The sequence below is a fragment of the Pelobates fuscus genome, chromosome 4 (assembly GCF_036172605.1).
Source record: "Pelobates fuscus isolate aPelFus1 chromosome 4, aPelFus1.pri, whole genome shotgun sequence".
Classification (NCBI taxonomy): domain Eukaryota; kingdom Metazoa; phylum Chordata; class Amphibia; order Anura; family Pelobatidae; genus Pelobates; species Pelobates fuscus.
The window spans coordinates 117,260,156-117,280,880 of NC_086320.1; the positions used below are offsets into that span (position 1 = coordinate 117,260,156).

At 40.3% G+C, this 20,725-nt stretch overlaps 1 protein-coding gene across 1 annotated transcript in view; it reads left to right on the forward strand.

Annotated features, from left to right (window-relative positions):
* The window catches only part of SMCHD1 (structural maintenance of chromosomes flexible hinge domain containing 1), a 181,109-nt gene that overhangs the window by 52,936 nt on the left and 107,448 nt on the right, over window positions 1–20,725 (forward strand). Inside the window, exons 14-17 of the mRNA XM_063453045.1 lie at window positions 3,744–3,857; window positions 8,290–8,396; window positions 8,516–8,598; window positions 17,224–17,340. Coding sequence (XP_063309115.1) covers window positions 3,744–3,857; window positions 8,290–8,396; window positions 8,516–8,598; window positions 17,224–17,340 — 421 coding nt within the window. The remainder of the gene's footprint in view (window positions 1–3,743; window positions 3,858–8,289; window positions 8,397–8,515; window positions 8,599–17,223; window positions 17,341–20,725) is intronic.

Below are 20,725 nucleotides of genomic sequence, written 5' to 3' on the forward strand. Positions count from 1 at the left end.
GCAAGTAATGAAAACATATACAGTTGTGCTTAAAAGTTTGCACACTCTTGGAGAATTGGTAATATATGTACCATTTTTAAAGAAAACACGAGTGGACAGGCAAACATGAGTGGACATTTCTTTTATTTCTTATGGGATTCATGTTTAACTGTAGATTATAACAGAATGGCACAATTATAAAACAAAACATTTCAACAAAGAAAAAAGTCAAATGACCCCCTTTAGCATTAATAACAGTGTGCAGTCTTTTGTAATAGGAGTTTATGAAGCCCCTAATTCTTGCAGATGGTATAGCTGCCCAATCATCTTGGCAAAATGCCTCCAGGTCGTGCAAAGTCTTGCATGAACTGCATGTTTGAGATCTGCCACTCCAGAACCTTCATCTTTTTTCTGCAGTAGCCATTGAAGGGTCAACTTGGCCTTGTGCTTAGGGTCATTGTCATGCTACAAAGTTTAAAAGCATCCCATGCAGTTGGCTGCCAGTATTTTCTGACAACATGCTGCCTTCATTTTGCCCTCAATTTTCACAAGATCCCCCGTGTCTTTAGAGCTTACACACTCGCAAAACATCAGTGAGCCACCACCATGCTTCACAGTGGGGATGGTATTGTTTTCCCTATAGGCCTTGTTGACCCCTCTCCAAACATAGCGCTTATGGCTAGGACCATTAAGCTCTATTTTGGTCTCGTCAATCCAAATTACAGTGTGCCAGAAGCTGTGAGGCATGTCAATGTGTTGTTTGGCATATTGTAACTGGGCTTTTTTTGTGGCATTGGTGCAGTAAAGGCTTCTCTATGACAACTCGACCATGCAGCTCATTTTTGTTCTAGTATGATCGTATTGTGCTCCTTGAAACAACCACACCGTCTTTTTCCAGAGCAGCCTGTATTTCTCCTGAGGTTACCTGTGGGTTTTTCTTTGTATCCCTAACAATTCTTCTGCCAGTTGTGTCTGAAATCTTTCTTGGTCTACCTGACCTTGGCTTGGTATCAAGATATCCCAGAATTTTCAACTTCTTAATAAGTGATTGAACAGTACTGAGTTCAAGTGATTGAACAGTACGCAGGCTTTGGATATCTTATATTTTTTTCCATGTTTATAAAGTTCCATTACCTTGTTACGCAGGTCGTTTGACAGTTCTTTTGTGCTCCCCATTGCTCAGTATGTAGCCTGCTCAGTGTATCCACTTGAGAGCTAACAAACTCATTGACTATTTTTAAACAGATACTAGGGATCGACTGACATTGATTTTTTTTTTTTTAGAGCCGATACAGATAATCTGCATACTTTTAGGCCGGTAGCCGATAACTTATTGATACCGATATTCTGCACATTTACCGTTTTGAAAGAAATTTCTACACAAATCTACTGTTTACTGAACATGTTTGTTTAATATTTTTTTTTAGCAATTCTTTTTTTTAAATTAAGTGGTAAATGTACTAAATATACATGCCAGTCATATTTTTTTGTTTTCAAGAATATTTAGTTCCTCTCCCTTCCCCTCCCCTCCCTTCACTGTCCCTTAGTGTACCTCTCTCCTCCCTTCACTGTCCCTTAGTGTACCTCTCCCCTCCCCCCTGTCCCTTGGTGTACCTCTCCTGTCCCTTAGTGTTCCTCTCACCTCACCTATCTCCCTCCCTGTCCTTTATAGTGTGTACCCAACCCCCCTCCTTAGTGGTTCTCTCCCCTCCCTGATGTGCCTCATTATCTCTCTTCCTGCCAGTCACTTGATTCTTGCTCCCGCAGAGCCGGTGTGCCACCGCCACCTCTCGCATTATCAGCAATATCGCTATCAATAGTGGCAGATACCGATATTTACCAAAATCGGGTATATCGGCCGATAATATTTCCCAAACCGATTATCAGTTTATCCCTAACAGGTACTAATTGCAATCTAAAGAGCCACAAGTATGGTAAATTAACCTTTAATTGCCATTTTAACCTGTGTGTGTCCCCTTGTGTGTCTTTAACAAGGCCACACATATGTAAACTTTTGATCCAGGCAATTTGTGATTTCTGTTATCATTAGGATTTAAAAGGAGCCGAACAACTAGGCTTTATATCATCACTAACCTTAAATAAAATACTTTTTTTTTTTTTTTTTTTTGCATGATCAGTCATATTTTCAAAATCAATCCCAAATTTCACAATTTCTGCAAACTTGTGAGCACAACTGTAAACCCTCGAGAATCAGCAATGCAAGGATGAGACATCGATACTTAAATTAAGATTATAGGTACACTACGCTAGCATAATCTACAATTTTACCACATGATGGGATGCTTCATATTTCGCATTTTTAACGCTGTGGAAGCAAAACAAGCGTGGGAAAAAGGACAAAATAGAAATTGAAAAAGTATTTTCCCAGGTCCAGTCTGCAGAACACATAATATCGGCAAGAGATAACCCTTTTAGAAAAATCCAATGCAGCTGCTGCACCCTTTTCCAATAGCAATAATAAAAGCAATCTCTTTGTGAGGTCCGGAATGAACCTGGCAAGATGGTCTGGCAGATTTCACCCTGAGGGCCTGGGTTCTCTGATGGACCTTCGTTCAAACAATGGGATACCCAGCGTATCTACGAACATCCCATCCTCAGATGAAGGACGACTGTGTTTCGTCGAGATGAACATGTTCTTCCACTACAGATTCCTTTACGTATTTGGATTGCGTTCGCAGGATGTCTTGTTATTCCTCCTATGACACAGAGGTTTTTCCAGTAAGTGTGCTATAGCAGCGTTATCATGGAGTGGTCGTCCTGCGACTGTTGAGAGGGCTCGCACATGATAGACAGTATAGAAAGCAAGGAACGCAGGGATGCCTGCCCCGATTACAACTAGTGTTCACTCAAGGGGAGGCTGTCCCAAAGTAGACTAGGGAAGGTTCCACAAAGTGGCTTACCCCTGGCTCACCAACAGAGTGGTTAGTTGATAATATATATGAGTGCTCACCCCTGCACTCAGCTGTACACACAGTCTGCACTCTGTCATGCAATGTAAATGCAACAGTGCTAGTTATATGGAACAGATCTAGCCAGTGACCAGCAAACAGTAGATGTACCTGTTAATATGGAGTAATTATGTTGGAAATGATGGTGTCTGCAAAGCAAGATGGCTGCTGTGAATCTCGCAATTTTGCAAGATCCAAGATGGACACATGCGTGCAAGGCCTGGCAGAACAGTCTGCCATGGGCCAGAAGAAACTAAACAAAGTAAAGAGAAGCACCCCAGCCATCCACAGGTCCATTCAAACCCCTGGAGATCAAGTAAATGCCGCGCCATCGGTCGTGACGCAGGGGCAATAGGAGACAGGAAAGAAGAGACAGAAGTCACAAGACAAAGCATTGGATAAAAAGACAAAATGTAGAGATAACCAGGAGAAAAGAGCGTAAACAGGTGTGGCATAAAAAAGAATGTACCAAAAGGGGTAAACGTGATTTTACGTGATACGTAAAAAGTGATAAGAAGTATGTGTGTGTATGTGTATATATGTATATGTATATATGTATATGTGTATATATATATATATATATATATATATATAATAAATGCGCAAGGCAGGGGGAGCAAAGAAAGAGGGAAGTGCTTGGGCTCTCAGGGCCTTATATCACATGGTAACTCTTTTCTGATTGGTTTTAAGTTTTATGATTAATCTGTACTGCTGGAGTTCAGTAGTACATGCACATCCCTAATGAATATTACTTAAATATAGGGATACATAAACATAATATTTTCTTCCACACAGGTGAAAACTGTAAAAAACAACCCTGTAATCTATGGAAGCATTGTACAGTTTCTTTTACATGGAGATTATGAAGGTGATGTGTATGCTACAGGAGGCGAAGTTCAAATTGCTTTGGTAAGCCAAAAATCTTAAAATCTTTCAAACATTATGAACGTAGTTTAGGTTTTGCATCTAAATTACTTTTCAGAGAGTTTTTCCCAGTGGTTAACTGCTTAACGTTCTCACTGCTAAGTACATTTATGCTTTAAATTCTTTTTTTTGGGGGGGGGGGGGGGGGGAACACACAAAAGGCATAGGTATGACAAAGTGCTTTTGCATATTGAACGTTTAATTCTTTAACAGACCTATTGGGGGGTTGTCTCTTACTTTGGAATATTATAGACAAGGCTAAGGAGCTTATAGCCAGATATTAAATTACTCATACTCGCCTCCAGTTTCCCTGCCTAACTAAATCATCCAGAGCGCTCTGCAGCTATAATACTTTATTGTGCAAGGCGCATTGCAGAGCTCCCTCAGCATTAGATCTTTCAGTAGTGTGCAAATGTGTTTTGCAGAGTTCCACTGCCATAAAATCGCCAGTATTGTGCAGCGTGCATGAGTGTATCACAGAGCTCCCACAACAATAAAACTTACAATAATGTGAACAAGTGTATCACAGAACCCCATTGCTATAAAAATTAAAGTACAGTGCCAGGGCCCCAGTGCAACAGATATACTGGTACATAGTCATGCAGACACATATGTACACAGGCATACAGACTGACATCCAGGCATACTGTCACACAGGTGCACACATATGGGCAAAAAGACACAGGTACAGACAGACATACAGTCATACAGACACAATTATTCAGGCACACAATCATACAGACATACAAGCACCTCGTCATACAAACACAAATATACCGGCACAGAGGCAGACATAGATATCCAAGTACAAAGAAATACAGATTTAGGCACATGGTTACAGACATTCAGCCTTACACAGTTACATATTCATACTCGGTCCTATCAATTCTTTATTATTTTTTCACACAAGTATTGGTTCATGTATATATACTTTCTTTCCAGTTTTTTTCTTTATCTTTTGTAGATACAAGGCAAACTCTGATGTGCATTTACTCTGATTGGTTAATCCATTTTATTATGTAGCTATTAAACATTAAGTTTAGAACTACCATTTGGTCTGGGCAATGTGCTGTCTTCCCTATTAGTACACTTACCAAGGGTTAACCCCTTCATTGCGAAGTTCCTTTGATCACTTGGCTCTCCTTCTAGTCTTTGTAGCACTTTGTAGATGCCGCAGACATCAGGAATTGCTGGGAGGGCTACAGAGTGTGATGGCAGATAGGAAATTGCAGCAAAGAAAAAATGGACTCTCTTAAAGTGGAATTGTGGTGACCAATGCTATTTTTTTTTTTTTTTTTTAAATCACACCGGGTCCAAATTTCCACTCGCCCTCATTTTACTTGCAAAGCGGAAATTTTGAGCCCTGCTTCAGATATGTTTTGCAATATGAGCATCCAAAGCAAAATTACAATTCATACATATTTCATGCAGTAGATATGCCAAAAATAATACAAGTGGACAAATTACTATGTCATGGGTAGTTTTTAGAAGTAACCTGTCTTGTCATGTTGACTTAATATTCCAGAAGTATAGTTACAGTAAAAAGTAATACCTATTACTAGGTACTAGCCTTTCCAACCGGCAAGGAATACTTGTAATGTGTCCAAACCGATCCATTTACTTTCCATACTAGGTTGTTTTACATCCTGTATATACTAACTATTGAGAAGTAATGTGGAGTAAACAAACATGTATATGACTGCACAATGATTAAATGTATTTTACATGATAAATCTGCACATGCTGAACAATTAGTTTGGATTACATGTTTTTTTTTTCTTTTAATTTATTGAACCTTTAGGCTTTAGGTGCTGGTAGTCTGCAGGTCTCCCAGTTGTTAGTCAAACTGTTTTTGAACTGCTTGATCAAAACTGTGGTTCCCAGAGGCATGGCCTCTGCCAGGCCACAGTTTTTATATTATTAATGCAGAAGTTCCACTTTTTCATTAGCAATAAAATATTCATCCATATTTGAACAGAAAACTTAGGCTGAGCCTACCTCCAGCAACTAGTACCCCATTCCCCAATCCACAGCCATCATGTGCGAAAGTCTAGTTTAAGCCAGCCAGGGAATTGTAGTATGCATGTTGGCACACTCTTATCATGCAAATGAAGGAGACTGATTTGAACTGTTAACTATCTGTGTATGCTTATTCTGAAAATACTGGGATGGATTATTATGTTATTATTTATATAGCGCCAACAAATTCTGCAGCGCTTTACAGTGGGTGGACGAACAGACATGTAGTTGTAACCAGACAAGTTGGACACACAGGCAGAGAGGGGTTGCGGGCCCTGCTCAATGAGCTTACAGGCTAGAGGGAGTGGGGTAAAGTGACACAAAAGGTAAGGATAGTACTAGACTAATGACAGTTGGGAGCTATTAACAGTTTAATTGATACACTTTTATGAAGAAGTGGGTTATTATTGATTTTTTTGAAGGACTGGAAACTGGGTGAGCATCTAACGGAGGAGGGAAGTGAGTTCCACAGGAACGTTGTAGCCCTCGAGAAGTCTTGAAGGTGAGAATCAGAGGTGGGAGTACAGACAGAAGATAGACGTAAGTCTTCAGCAGAGCGCAAGGGCCTGGACGGGACATACTTGTGTATTAGGGAGGATAGATGGGTGGGAGCAGCATTATGTAGGGATTTGAAAGCAAGAACCAGAATTTTAAATTGAGCCCTATATCTTAAGGGAAGCCAATGTAGGGACTGACAGAAGGGTGAGGCGTGGGAGGTGCGGGCGGACAGGAAGATGAGCCTCGCCGCTGCATTCATTATGGACTGTAACGGCGCAAGTTGGGAGCACGTAAGACCACTGAGAAGCGGAATACAGTAGTATAGGAGAGAAAGGACAGTGGAATGGACCAGCACCTTAGTCGCATCTGGCGTTAAGTAGGGTCAGACGCGCAATGTTTTTGAGATGGAAACGACAGGATTTGGTGATAGACTGAACATGAGGTGTGAAGGAGAGGTCGGAGTCAAAGAGAACACCTAGGCAGCGAGCCTGCGTGGTGGAGCTGATGGTAGCACCATTGACTTGGAGGGAGGGAGACACAGGAGTAGCAACAATTGAGGGAGGAAAGACCAGAATTTCATTTTTGGCCAAGTTGAGTTTAAGGAAGTGGGCAGCCATCCAGTTAGAAATAGCAGAGAGGCAGTCAGAGACACCAGTCAAGAGGGACGGGGAGAGATCAGGAGAGGACAGGTAGATTTGCGTGTCATCTGAATAGAATTGATATGGGAAGCCAAAGGAGCTAGTGAGTTTACCACGGGAGGCAGTATAGATGGAGAACAGTAGGGGACCAAGGACTGAACCTTGGGGGACACCAACAGAGAGGAGTTAGGGAGAAGAAGCAGAGCCAGAGAAAGAAACACTGAAAGAGCCCTGGGAGAGGTAGGGGGAGCACCAGGAGAGAGCAATATCTTGTAGACCGATATTGCGGAGGATGAGAAGAAGCCGTTGATGATCAACAGTGTCAAAAACCAGACAGGTCAAGAAGATCAGTGTGCAATCTGAACCCTAAGATATGTAAATGATAAGGTCGGGATACAGTATGGGCACCAGAGAAAAAAACAGTGAAAAGGCTGTGTTTACATTGCTGCCTAGAAACACTTCTAGTGGCCACTTCTCAGACGGCGGCTAGAGGTGTCTCTTGAGGCAGTGCTGCACAGTGTGCAGAACCGCCGTTCAGAGTCTCCATGTTTTGAATGCACTATAATGAATTTAATGAGCTTGAATACTTTTGGTTCATGCACTGTATTTTTAATACATCAAATACAGTGTGTTTCAGCAGTACGTTTATACAAAGTTCATAGGCAAATCAAGGTTGGTAAATATATTTATATACATTTTAAAATATCATATGTTTTTCGGTAGTATTTGCACACAATTTAAATATTTGGACAAAAAGGTAATATAGCACTTTATAAATATTAAGCAGTTTGAAGTGTTCCTTTAAGGTGTTTTGCAAAAATGAATTTTATATTATAATATGTATAATGGTTATATTAATTATGTTAATATTGAAGAATGCTTCAGATAATGATCCAGTGAAAAACCAAGAAGCCGAGCTAACACCATATAGACCTTTTGAGTTTCTTACAAAAATGATCCTTGGTATTATTCAATTTGAGATGTTACATATGTACTATTTGGGAATGAATGGATACACTAATTATAACACTTCCACTGCCAACACAGGAGAAGAAGCAAGGCTTGGATAAATATATTTTGTAGTATGAAAATATTTCTAGCTTAATGTACTGCTATTTCATCCACCCATTGTGCACATTATATGTTCAATTAAAACTATTCCACATTGGGCACATAAGAAACAAAAACATTTAAGAACCTGAGAAACAGTAATTTATAATTTACAACGAACACATTTTTATCATCATTTTGTTTTCTTTTAGGAACCTAAAGAGTTCTATGACGAAATAAAATGTTTCCCAATTATAAAGCTTGACAGAAATGCAATGGTTTCTACTATTACAAAATATATAGAAGATGAAATGGCAAGGTATAATCTCAAGGTGTTTTTTTTTTTTTTTACATGTATTGTGTGGAACCTGATTACCATGATCAATAAGATTTGTGTTTCTTTATTTCTTTTCTTTACTTTCTCTATCTTTGTATTAGATTTCCTGCCACAATAGCTGTTACATGGCCTGAAGGAGATGCTTTGGAGGAGAATGAGGAAAAAGATGCAGGATCCCCAATAGGTAAAAAAATAAAAAAAAATAATAATATATATATATAACACTTTTTGGCCAAAAGTAGGTGAACACCTGACCATCACATCTATAGGAGCTTGTTGGACGTTCCATTCCAAAGCTTTGGGTATTTATATGGAGTTAGCTTCCTCCTTTCCGGCTATAACAGCCGCCACTGTTCTAGAAAGGGTTTCCACAAGATTTTGGATTGCCTCTGCAAATTTGTGGCAGTTCAGTCAAATAGCATTTGTGAGGTCAGGCACTGATATTGCCTGAGAAGGTCTTGCTCGCAATTGTCATTCCAGTTTATCCCATAGGTGTTAGTGGGGTTGAGAGCAGGTCTCTGTGCAGGTCACTCGAGTTCCTCCACACTAGGCTCATCAAACTTTGTCTTCATGGACTTCGCTTTGTGCACGTTTTCAGTCACTCAGCTCTTCATTGCAACCTATTGTACAGCCAGTGTATGCCTATGTAGACGGCACCACCATGAGCTGTGTTTTATGCACTTGTTCACAATGGGTGAGGCTTAATTTGGGTGTTCACATACAATTAAGTAGAGCTCTCACAGGATTTATCACTTCTTTATTAAAGAGTGCATAGCATTCCATAAAATATGAACACTTCCTGTTTACAAAACTGCCAATAAATTGATAGCAGCAGGATGGCAGCTCCTTGTCCTGTTGAGTTGAACTGTGACTAGGGTTTCAACTTTAAAGGGACACTATAGCCACCAGAACAACTACAACTTATAGTATTTGTTCTGGTGAGTATAATAAGTCCCTTCAGGCTTTTTGCAGTAAAACAACAAATAAAACAGAATTATTGCATGCTCTCCAGTGAATACACAGCAATACTTCTCTCAATAAAGTGCAGAATTTTCAAAATTAGTAAACATAGGAATCTGTAATAGAAACAAGGCAATTATACATAGTGTAAACTGTTTAATATAAATGGGATAATAAGGAGATACAAGATAGCACTCACAAAGAGGGAGCCGTATCAGACTCTATATACTCAGCTCTAGGATGCCACTACTGGCTTCGATCATTCACTAGCCGGTGTTCTATCAAATTTCCCTAACTGTGAAAATCCCCTACCCTCGTCACTTCCGGTGAGGGAAATCGGCTGGATCCTGTGCTGCACATGCGTGCTGCACTCCTGCTACTCCTCCATTGCAAGGTCCTGGAAGGTAAGTAAAGCTAGTTTTATACTTTCATTATAGTTAGTGCATTCACTAAGCTTAGGACATGGGACAATTAGGGTGTACATGACATGAATTAAACCATATAAATATATTGGTTGTTTACTCTCTCTCTTGCTATTAGATCCATGAGAAGTAGTAAAAATACACTTTTGCTTAGTATGTAACCGAAAGTGATATAAACAAGGATAACAAAGAAATAGGGGTGATCTGTAACCTGAGATCTATATTTCATAACAAACTAAGAAATTATTGTGTGCTCTAAGGTACCAATTTCGTCTATTTCTAGATTGGCTGGGAAGGCATAATAGTGTACCAGGCTCCTTTCCTGTAGTTGAATGATTACTCTTTAAGTCGACTTATAGTGTGGCAATTATATTGGGCATTGTGGTGTCATAAATGTACGGCCTATGTATTGTACCCTGTTCGCCTGATCTATTGATCCTAATGCTGTGAGTTTTCCAAATTCAAGCATGTGGTCTCTCGTTCCCTGTCCCTGAGTTCATACAGCTGGCTCTTTCCTCTGCAAAAGTAAATTATTTCAATACCCTCATAACCACACTCTCCCGCAAACCCAAACAACTATTTCACACATTTAACTCTCTTCTTCGCCCTATTGTTCCTCCTCCACCTACTAACTTGACAGCCTCAGACTTTGCAACTCACTTCACTGACAAGATCTCCACAATCAGGGAAGAGATCTCTCATCTTTCTCCTTCCCCTTACAATACTTCCCCTAACTTCACAACCTTTGCTGTTCTATGTTCATTCGCACCTGCTACAGTGGAAGAGGTTTCTGCTCTGCTTCAGTCCTCCAGTCCCACCAACTTATCCCTAGACTTAATTCCCGTGCATCTTATCCGTCTTCTGTCTTCTTCTCTTTCTCCAACTCTCACTAAAATTCTATATCTCGTTCTCTCTCTCTCTCTCCTCTGGCATATTTCCATCGATCTTCAAACATGCAACTGTAACCCCAATTCTAAAGAATCCCAACCTTGACCCTAACTCTCCGTCCATCTACCGTCCTATCTCGCTACTGCCTTTTGCATCCAAGATCCTTGAAAGAGAACGTTGGACTTCCTCGAGTCCAACGTTCTGCTAGACCCGCTTCAGTCTGGTTTTCGTGCTAAGCACTCTGTGGAAACGGCACTGACCAAAGTATCCGATGATCTACTCGCTGCAAAATCTCATGGTCACTACTCTATCCTAATTCTCCTTGACCTGCCTGCGGCTTTTTTTTTTGTCAATCTTTATTTTATTGAGGCATAAATGGAGGGTACAGAAGAGAAAAAAGGAAAATGCAAGGGTTTTACGCACACGATAAGGGTTATTACAGCTGTAACAATGCTAATTACATTTCCGAAATAAAACGTGCCTCATTTTTTATTTTTTTTTAGGTCTCTTAACATAGGCGTATATCAAGCAGGTTATGTTAAGATGTGATCTAAAACAATGGTTACGTGAATCATATTAAATAGGCTAAACATCGCTAACGGTACAGTCGTGCCATTTAAATTTAGGATTAGGTTACATGCTGGGAGCTAGAACTGAATAGGTTAATTCAAAGTAAAAGGTACGAGTTTAAACTATAGGTACAGATGCTTAAGGGAAACAGGCTTAATCTAGTAGTGAGGTTCATGCTTTAGAGATACATTTTAGTACAAGCTTAGGTTGTTGGGCATGTTCCTTTAACACATTAGTTATTTGTATGGTAGCTTGGTCTAACCAGTGTGTATCTGCACAAGGACTATAGGTAAGCATCATTGCATGGTATTACAACTGGTATAAGTATAGAGTTGCAAAGTTAAGTTAAATCAGTAGTTAAGTCATGCAGGTAACAGCATCAATAGTTAGATCGTTTAGGCATTGACATTGCGTTGAGACTAGAAACAGGCTTGGTGATAGTAAATGCTGTGTCTGCTGGTGTGGCATACATTGGTTTTCGATATGGTAAAACAAAAGCGCACTAGAAGTGCAGGCTGGGGTGTTTTAATGTGGTTACTGGCGGTGTGTGAAGCGGAAGTCGGGAAGTTATTGCGGGTACCACTGTATATTATTGCTTAGGGGTTGGGGTGTTACATGCCATGTAGGTCTGGGTTGTTACCTGCTCTGATTAGTCGCCTGAGTGGGCCTCCTCTTTTGAGGCAGCTGAGCAGGCGGTCAAGCCAAGCAGGCACTCAACTTTGTCCGTTCTGTTTGTCAGGGTACTCGTTATTAATGTGGGTGCCTACACTGTCTTGTCGAGACATCTTAAACGAATCAGTAGCAAAACATAAGTAAAACAATATAACATATTAGGGAACAAAAGAAAAAAAAATTAGGAAAAGCGCACGAGAGACAGTGTCAACGGACAGTTTGGATTACTCTCTCTGCGTTTGAATGTTCTCAGCCGTAGGGTGGCGGGCTATGTTGTTGCCCGGTAAAAGGGGAGTTCGGGGAAACGTCCCGGTAGGCCTAGCCCTGATTCAGGTTGTGGCGGCTGCGGGCTGTTGACGTGGCACAAAGATCGGTGCTCCTGCTGCATTCTTCCCCAGGCTGCTTGTGCTGCTGACCGGTAGAATTGTGGCAGTCATTGCCCGCTGTGGTGGTCTCAGGTTCTCCAGTGTCCTTGTGGCCTCCTGCAGGTTCCGCACCACCAGAGGGCCGCTTGCGCCTTCTATATGTAGGGCGCGGCCTGGGCCCCAACGGTACCTGTTTTTTTGTTGCAACAAGAAGGTCGTGAGCTGCTTGAGAGATCTTCTCCAGTTCAGTGTGCCACTTGACAGGTCCGCATAAAAGGACAGTCATTTCCTCAAACAAGTAAGTTGTTAGGCCTTTGGTGGCGTCGAGAACGGCCCTCTTGTCCCTCATGTTTTGAAAACGGAGGATTATGTCCCCTGTGGCTGCTGGAGGTGCAGTAGTTGGCCGCGGCAAGCGGAAGATGCTGTCTAATATTATGGATTTGGCCACCTTCGGGGTCAGGAGTGCGGTTAGCAACCGTCTGATATAGTGTGGAAGTTCAGCCTCCGGTACAGAGTCAGCGACCCCCCTGAGCTTCAGATTAGTTTGGCGGCGTTTGTCTTCTTGAGTAGCCAGTTGCTGTTCATGCAGTGAGGTTAGTTGTTTTAGGTCGTGGACTGCCGCTTTTAGCTCCTCTATCTGGCGTGTGTGTCCGGTAGAGGTGCATTCTACCGTCCCGAGCCGTGCTGAGAGGCCTTTCAGGTCTTCCCTTATCGTGGCCACTTCTGCAGAGATTTTGCTATGGTGGGCGGCCATGAGCTCTTTGATTGCCTCCATGGTCACCGGTGTGGTAGCTGGTGCGGGCACCCGCGGCCTGTCTGGCGGTGGTGGGGCTCTTGCCGGTGTGTAGCCCCCGTCCCCCTCATCGGACGAGCCGTCTGTAAAGTCGGAGCATCCCCCATGCAGAGACGCCATTGTTGCTCCGGCTGTCTCCTGGGCCTGCTTCCACATGTCCCCGATGTTCATACCCAGACGGGACTTGTCGGGTTTTTGTTTTTTCATTTTCCTGCCCATGTGGATCAGGTAAGTAGTGGGGCACTTTGGAGAGCGTTTGGGTCGCAGTTGGGTCCTGTGTGTCTCTGTTTAACACGCTTGGAGTCAGGAGCTCCGCGGCCATGCGACGGTCTCTGTCCGTTGCTTGGCTTCCAATATCATTTCTATGAAGATGATATGCAAATCTACCTGATCTCTCCCCGTCCCTCTTGACTAGTGTCTGACTGCCTCTCTATTTCTAACTGGATGGCTGCCCACTTCCTTAAACTCAACTTGACCGAAGCTGAAATTCTGTTCTTTCCTCCCTCAAGTGTTGCTAATCCTGTGTCTGTCTCCCTCCAAGTCAATGGTGCTGCCATCAGCTCCACCACACAGGCTCACTGCCTAGGTGTTCTCTTTGACTCCGACATCTCCTTCACGCCTCATGTTCAGTCTATCGCCAAATCCTGTCGTTACCATCTCAAAAACATTGCGCGTATCCGACCCTCCTTAACGCCAGATGCGACTAAGGTGCTGGTCCGTTCCACTGTCCTGTCTCTCCTTGACTACTGTATTCTGCTTCTCAGTGGTCTTACGCGCTCCCAACTTGCACCGTTACAGTATATAATGAATGCAGCGGCGAGGCTCATCTTCCTGTCCGCCCGCACCTCCCACGCCTCACCCTTCTGTCAGTCCCTACATTGGCTTCCTGCTCAAATTAAAATGTTGGTTCTTGCTTTCAAATCTATACATAATGCTGCTCCCACCTATCTATCCTCCCTAATACACAAGTATGTCCCGTCTAGGCCCTTACGCTCTGCTGAAGATTTACATCTGTCTTCTGTCCATACTCCCACCCCTGATGCTTGCCGTTGGAACTCACTTCCCTCCTCCGTTAGATGCTCACCCAGCCTCCAGTCCTTTTCCAATCTTTGAAAACCCACTTCTTCATAAAAGTGTATCAATTAAACTGTTAATAGCTCCCGACTGATTCCTCTCTTGCAACTGTCATTAGTCTAATACTATCCTTACCTTTTGTGTCACTTTATGCCACTCCCTCTAGCATGTAAGCTCATTGAGCAGGGCCCTCAACCCCTCTCTTCCTGTGTGTCTAACTTGTCTGGTTACAGCTACATGTCTGTTCGTCCACCCATTGTAAAGCGCTGCGGAATTTGTTGGCGCTATATAAATAATAAAATAATAATAATAATACATTTTTGACCCATAGTTGTCAAATGGTCATATACCTGTGGTCGAGTTTTTTGAACTAGTCGAGTTTCAGATACCGGCCTAGTTGGTGTCTGTTTAGCAGTGATATGTTAATATCGACTACAAATTATTTTACTAGTGGAAATGTGCTTATCTGCAATTACCATTAAGTTGTTTTCCACCATAATATAATATTTTGCACACAATTGTGTGCTCTTGTAAATATTTCACCAAGGTGCCAATTACAACTTTTTCATTAGTGGGCTAGTATAGATGTCCTAACAGATGTCCTATTGTTTTTACAAATATGTTTTTCATATTTTTCTATAGTACTATTTTGCTTTTTTGTGGTTAGTTATTTTCCTGGTTGGACTTTCTTTTATCATGATTTATTAAAAGTTAATAAACTCGTCGGTCAAAAAAACAGTCAAAGCATTGTAACAAACTTTTTTTTTTTTTAAGTATTATTTTTTTTTTGGAGTTATATATATATATATATATATATATATATATATATATATATATATATATATATCACATGTGCCTGGGTGCAAATTGCTGGCGTCAGATATATATACTCATAAATGAAAAAAATCAAAATGCACTCACAGGTCTTCAAATTAGTGGACAAATTGGTGCTTTATTTGGTCATCAAAAAAGTGTACAAAAATCAATCGACGTTTCGACCCTGCCGGGTCTTTTTCAAGATCCAAAAAATCTTGAAAAAGACCCGGCAGGGTCGAAACGTCGATTGATTTTTGTACACTTTTTTGATGACCAAATAAAGCACCAATTTGTCCACTAATTTGAAGACCTGTGAGTGCATTTTGATTTTTTTCATTTGAGTATATATATATATATCTATATATATGTATATGTATGTATATGTATGTAGGGCCATAATTATTGTTTTATCCGGGATATCGGTCAGTAGTTTTTTTTTTAGAGACGTTGGATCTTTATCCTGCTTGAGTATAGAAAGGATATTAGCTGCCAAAAATTCTGCCGGGCATTTGGACTGATTGATAAAATTATTAAACGCTTGTTACAGTTCGGGAGCTGTTTTTTTTTGTTTCTCTTTTTATTGAAATTTTTTTTTTTTTTTTTTATGTACAGTATACTTAATCATAGGATGCAATACAAGGTGAACAATAGTGTGAGTACATAATTATGCCCCAGGAGTTGTGGACCAACATTGGTACGTTATCAGGAGTGTGTTAACTGCTCCGGGAGAAGGGATGGTAATGATGGGCTTAAAGCAACCCTATCGGGTTTTAGAGTTATGGCCTTCTTCTAGGCGTACCCTATGCCCAAGAGGGCTTTGGGGAGGGGAATTGGACACGGAGCGGCCGATCCCTCCTTTTAATGGGGGGGACGAGTGGACTGGGTATGGCTCTAGGCCAACAGGTTATAAACCGCTTTAGCTGAACAATGTATATCTTGGTTGTTATAGTGGGAGCTATTTTTGCTTTAAGAATTTTATAAAAGTGGGCACTGAAACCATCTGGACCAGGGGCTTTTTTTATTTTTAGCGTACCAATAGCCTTAACCCCTTAAGGACAGGTGACATGTCATGATTCCCTTTTATTCCAGAAGTTTAGTCCTTAAGGGGTTAAGGACCTTGTTCAGGTGGATTGTTTTGTCTAGTGATACCTTTTGTTCTAGACTTTTTTTAGGTGTTTGAATACCATTGAAGAATTGATCAAAGCTGCAGGAATTAAACGTCTTAGAGCAATTGTATAACGCTTTATAGTAGCTGTTAAAACTATGACCAATCTCTTAAGGAGATCTATAGATCTTATCATTATGTATTAATGTATCTATCCTATACTCCTCAGATTGCTTTTTTAATTTGTTAGTAAGCATTTTACCTACTCTGTTATTTTTAATATACTAATATTGTTTAAATGTTTTCAGATTATTAGAAATTCTGGTCATATTTAATTAATTTATCCGATATCTGACATGTCTAATATTTTCCACACCTTCCTTCGTAGGTTTGTTCTTATTACTTTCTTAATATTTTGTAGTGGGATGGAGCAATCTCCTGTTCTATAGGATTTTCATATGTATATATTTTTATTTATTTATGAAACTTTTCTTAACATCGTGTCTGTGTCTGGATATTTTTTTAATAACTATTTGCCCGCTTGCTGCTAGCACTGTCTGCAGGTAAATCGTACTTAAAGCTATCATTCACTTGCATGAAAACAAATTAATGATAATTTGCACTTGTGCATCCTCCCAGAATAGCAGTACTATGTGAATGTTTTGAATGCTATGGGCAATTGCTTGAGCCGACTGCATATGGATTCAGTAAATATTAGAATTTGCAGTTTGGCTGGAGTTCGGCCATGTTTACGGGATTATGTCGATCCAGACAAATCCGCTGTTTAGTCAATAACTCAGTTTATTAAATAAGAAGGTAAGTGAACTTCATATTAAATAATCTGGAAAGTGGCAGTTTTCCTTTAAGATAATATAGTACTAAGTATTTTTCATAAAGGTTTTTTTTTCCTATTTTGTATATTATTTGGTTACTAATCATGTACTCGATTTCTTGTTGATTGACTTGTTTCACCCTTATACTTACACTACAATTCATTTGCTACCTTTAGGCATGATTGAGGCTATATTTTGCCACATGTCTTCTATAGAGTATAATATTTTTATTTTGCACATAAGTTTTAGCTTAATAGTTTTTTTACTTCAATCTAACTAGTTCTAATTAAGTAATCTTTATTTATACACAGGAGCATTAAAAGTTGAGATTTTTAACAGCAAAGGAGAAGCAATGCAAAAACTCCCAGGTACCAGCCATGGATCTGCTAAGAAACTCCTGGTGGAACTTAAAGTGATTTCACATAACTGTAAGTCTTGTATTAAAAGTCTGCACAGTACTACAAAAACTGATTGGTGTCACATGCCTATTGTTTTTTGGAACTGGAATTTGAACATAATAGGTAAATGTACACTTCTGCATCAGTGTCTTTTGAAGCAAACAGTTCTCTAGTATCTTTTATCAATTCTAAAATTTACACAAGTCATCTGAACATTACTATGCTCTGGGTCATTAATAAAATAGGGACATTCCATCTTGACTGAAAGTTACAAAAGCCAGAGTTTAAACCTTGTTTAAAAATTATAAAAAAAATTAGGGTATAACGGCTGAGCTGTACAGAAAGGTGTGATCAGCACCCGATTTGAATTTTGTCTCCTGGCCTTGAAGTAATATTTTTACTAGCATTTAAAATGCGTAATTCAGAGATAAAGGATCTGCTGCTATTGTTTCGGGATCCACTCTCTATCTGAACTGTGAAAGTCATGTGCTAAATCACACGGCACACAGATCTAGTTGAAGTAGGCACCATAGATTCATGATCTGGTAGCAGTGGTCTTTAAGCCCTAGCGCTGGAAAAAAATGAGTAAAATCACTCTTATTAATTTGATGGTGAACAGGGGAGTGAGGAAGAACAAAACTAGATAGGGATAGTGACACTATAGCATTAGGAATATATGTCTAATGTTCCTTTAAGCATCTTTGTGATCTCTTTCATCCATTCACACTTTAAAAGAAGATCTCTCAGGCAGTGAAATGTCGCTAAAATACCACAGAATTAAGATCTTTGATATTTATAACTGGGCACATACATTCTCCTCTCTTTTTCTTCTAAGTTCAAGTTGCTCACTGGCTTTGATTAAGTTGAGTACTCGAGCATCTAGTTATTCTAAACCGAGCTGGGAAAAAAATGAGTTAATCAGTCACCCACTATTACATGGGAACAATATGATTTGGGAAATGTACTTACCATATGCATATCTTGACCCGATGCTATCCTTTTATCTTCTTCAATGCCATAGTGTGTCTGAGGTAAAAATTTCTCCATTATGTCCTTTCTGTAGGAATAAGCCTAGGTGCATTAGATATGAGCATGTGAAGGCGCAAATGGACAAAACTGTCAGGGTTATGTATATGTAGATATGTATGCTTACCCTTGAAGATAGACACAGTCCTGGGTGACCAGATAAGAAGCCACCTGCACTGTGAATCTGTGCAGGAATGGTGATTCCAATGCAGTACCGACAAGGACACAAAAAGCAGGATAGTCAAGGGATAGACAAAGTCAAAGGATGACAGAGATCAGGATTAACGAAGTGTAGCCAAAGTCAAGGGATTCCAGAGATCAGGATAAATATAGACAGAAGCCGGGGTCAATATGGAGTAAAAGTTCAAGAGACTGGAACACAGGAACTGAACACACACACACACCAGGATCAAAGACTTGATAAAGTTCCCAGGGCGAGGCTGTGTTTATATACCATGCTGATGACTGATCTGAGTCAGGTGAAGCACTTGCAATGACCACAGACAAAGTCCAGCCCTCCGTGCTGCAGACATAGCCAGGAATAATAGGGCTAGAACAGCTCGAAATAACAGAACTACTGTGGCTCAAAGGCAGATAGCAGGTCCAGGACAGCAAAGTACCCAGGTTCAAATTCCCTGTCAGGCACCCATAGGGTGGCCACGCCTGGGCATCTGTATGGCACGGTCAGAACCCTGACACAATAGGCACTCAGACCATTTCATCTCATTGTAGTGGTCTGGCTGCAGTGTCCCTGTGTCCTTAGCCTTTTCATAGAAACGGCAATGTTTATATGGCAAGGTTAAGACTGCCTCTAGTGGCTGTCTTCCACAAAGAGTTTAACTTTGTGAAATGATGCTAGTAGTCCTCATGCATTTTCAAATCCACCATAGGAAAGCATTGATTCAATGCTTTTTTTGTGTGGAAAATGTCTACTTGCCATGTATGTGCATTAGGTACCCCACATTGTCAATGTCTTTGGAATACAGTTTTGCATGCCTAATGCTAGAGCTGATAGTCAAAGATTACAATTTTTTATTAAAGGGACACTATAGTCACCTGAACAACTTTAGCTTAATGAAACAGTTTTGGTGTATAGAACATGCCCCTGCAGCCTCACTGCTCAATCCTCTGCCATTAAGGAGTTAAATCCCTTTGGTTATGAACCCTAGTCACAACTCCCTGCATGTGACTTGTACAGCCTTCCATAAACATTTCCTGTAAAGAGAGCCCTATTTAGGCTTTCTTTATTGCAAGTTCTGATTAATTAAGATTTTCTTATCCCCTGCTATGTTAATAGCTTGCTAGACCCTGCAAGAGCCTCCTGTATGTGATTAAAGTTCAATTTAGAGATTGAGATTCAATTATTTAAGGTAAATTACATCTGTTTGAAAGTGAAACCAGTTTTTTTTTCATGGAGGCTCTGTCAATCATAGCCAGGGGAGGTGTGGCTAGGGCTGCATAAACAGAATAAAAGTGATTTAACTCCTAAATGACAGTGAATTGAGCAGTGAAATTGTAGGGGAATGATCTATACACTAAAACTGCTTTATTTAGCTAAAGTAATTAAGGTGACTATAGTGTTCCTTTAAAGGTTTTAGAAGGTCTAAAACCGTATTCTGTCACAATTGTACAGCAATTTCGAAGCCTCTTTTTGCCATTCCTGCATACTTTGCACAGGTACTAAAAGGAAGTAGCCAAAACCACCAAATACATGGTGCAAGGATTAAAAGACAAAGGTTTCTAAATCCTTGCACTGAAATGGTAAAGTAGAGAGGAATTTAACTTATTTAAAGCAGTGAAGCCCAGAACATTTATTTGAACACTTCCAACTCTGTGAAATATATACTGCTGAGCACAAAGAGTAGTTTGCTATTCACAAATAAGACTCCAACCTCTCTCTGCCCAGCAACTAAACATACATTTATGGGGTGCAAAAAGCTTAAAATATGTCGCCTGAGTCAATCACCATTCTAAATGTGAAATATTGAAAAATAGGGTAACCGAAATAAACTGTTAACTAATTGTGATATTTATTTCCAAAACATAAGATACACAATAAATAAATACAGAAGAAAATCCCATGGGTAATAAGTGAAAAGCAATAGTCATCTGTTTCAGGGAACAGCAAAGAAAGAAGACATTGGAATGCTGGCTTTTTATTTATACCTCATAGACAACAAGCATTGTTTGTACAGACTTTCAGGCTTCAGATTATCTCATTTGACACCGACTTATGTATTTTTACAGCCCCCACTTGCCGCACATGTGTTTTGGCTGGAGTGGGCACATGCACGCCCCCTCCTGTGTATCTGTTATTTTCCCCACCCACAGCACAATGTGTGTGAACTAGTGTAGACAAAAGTACTTCCTACCTCTTCTATTCTTTATC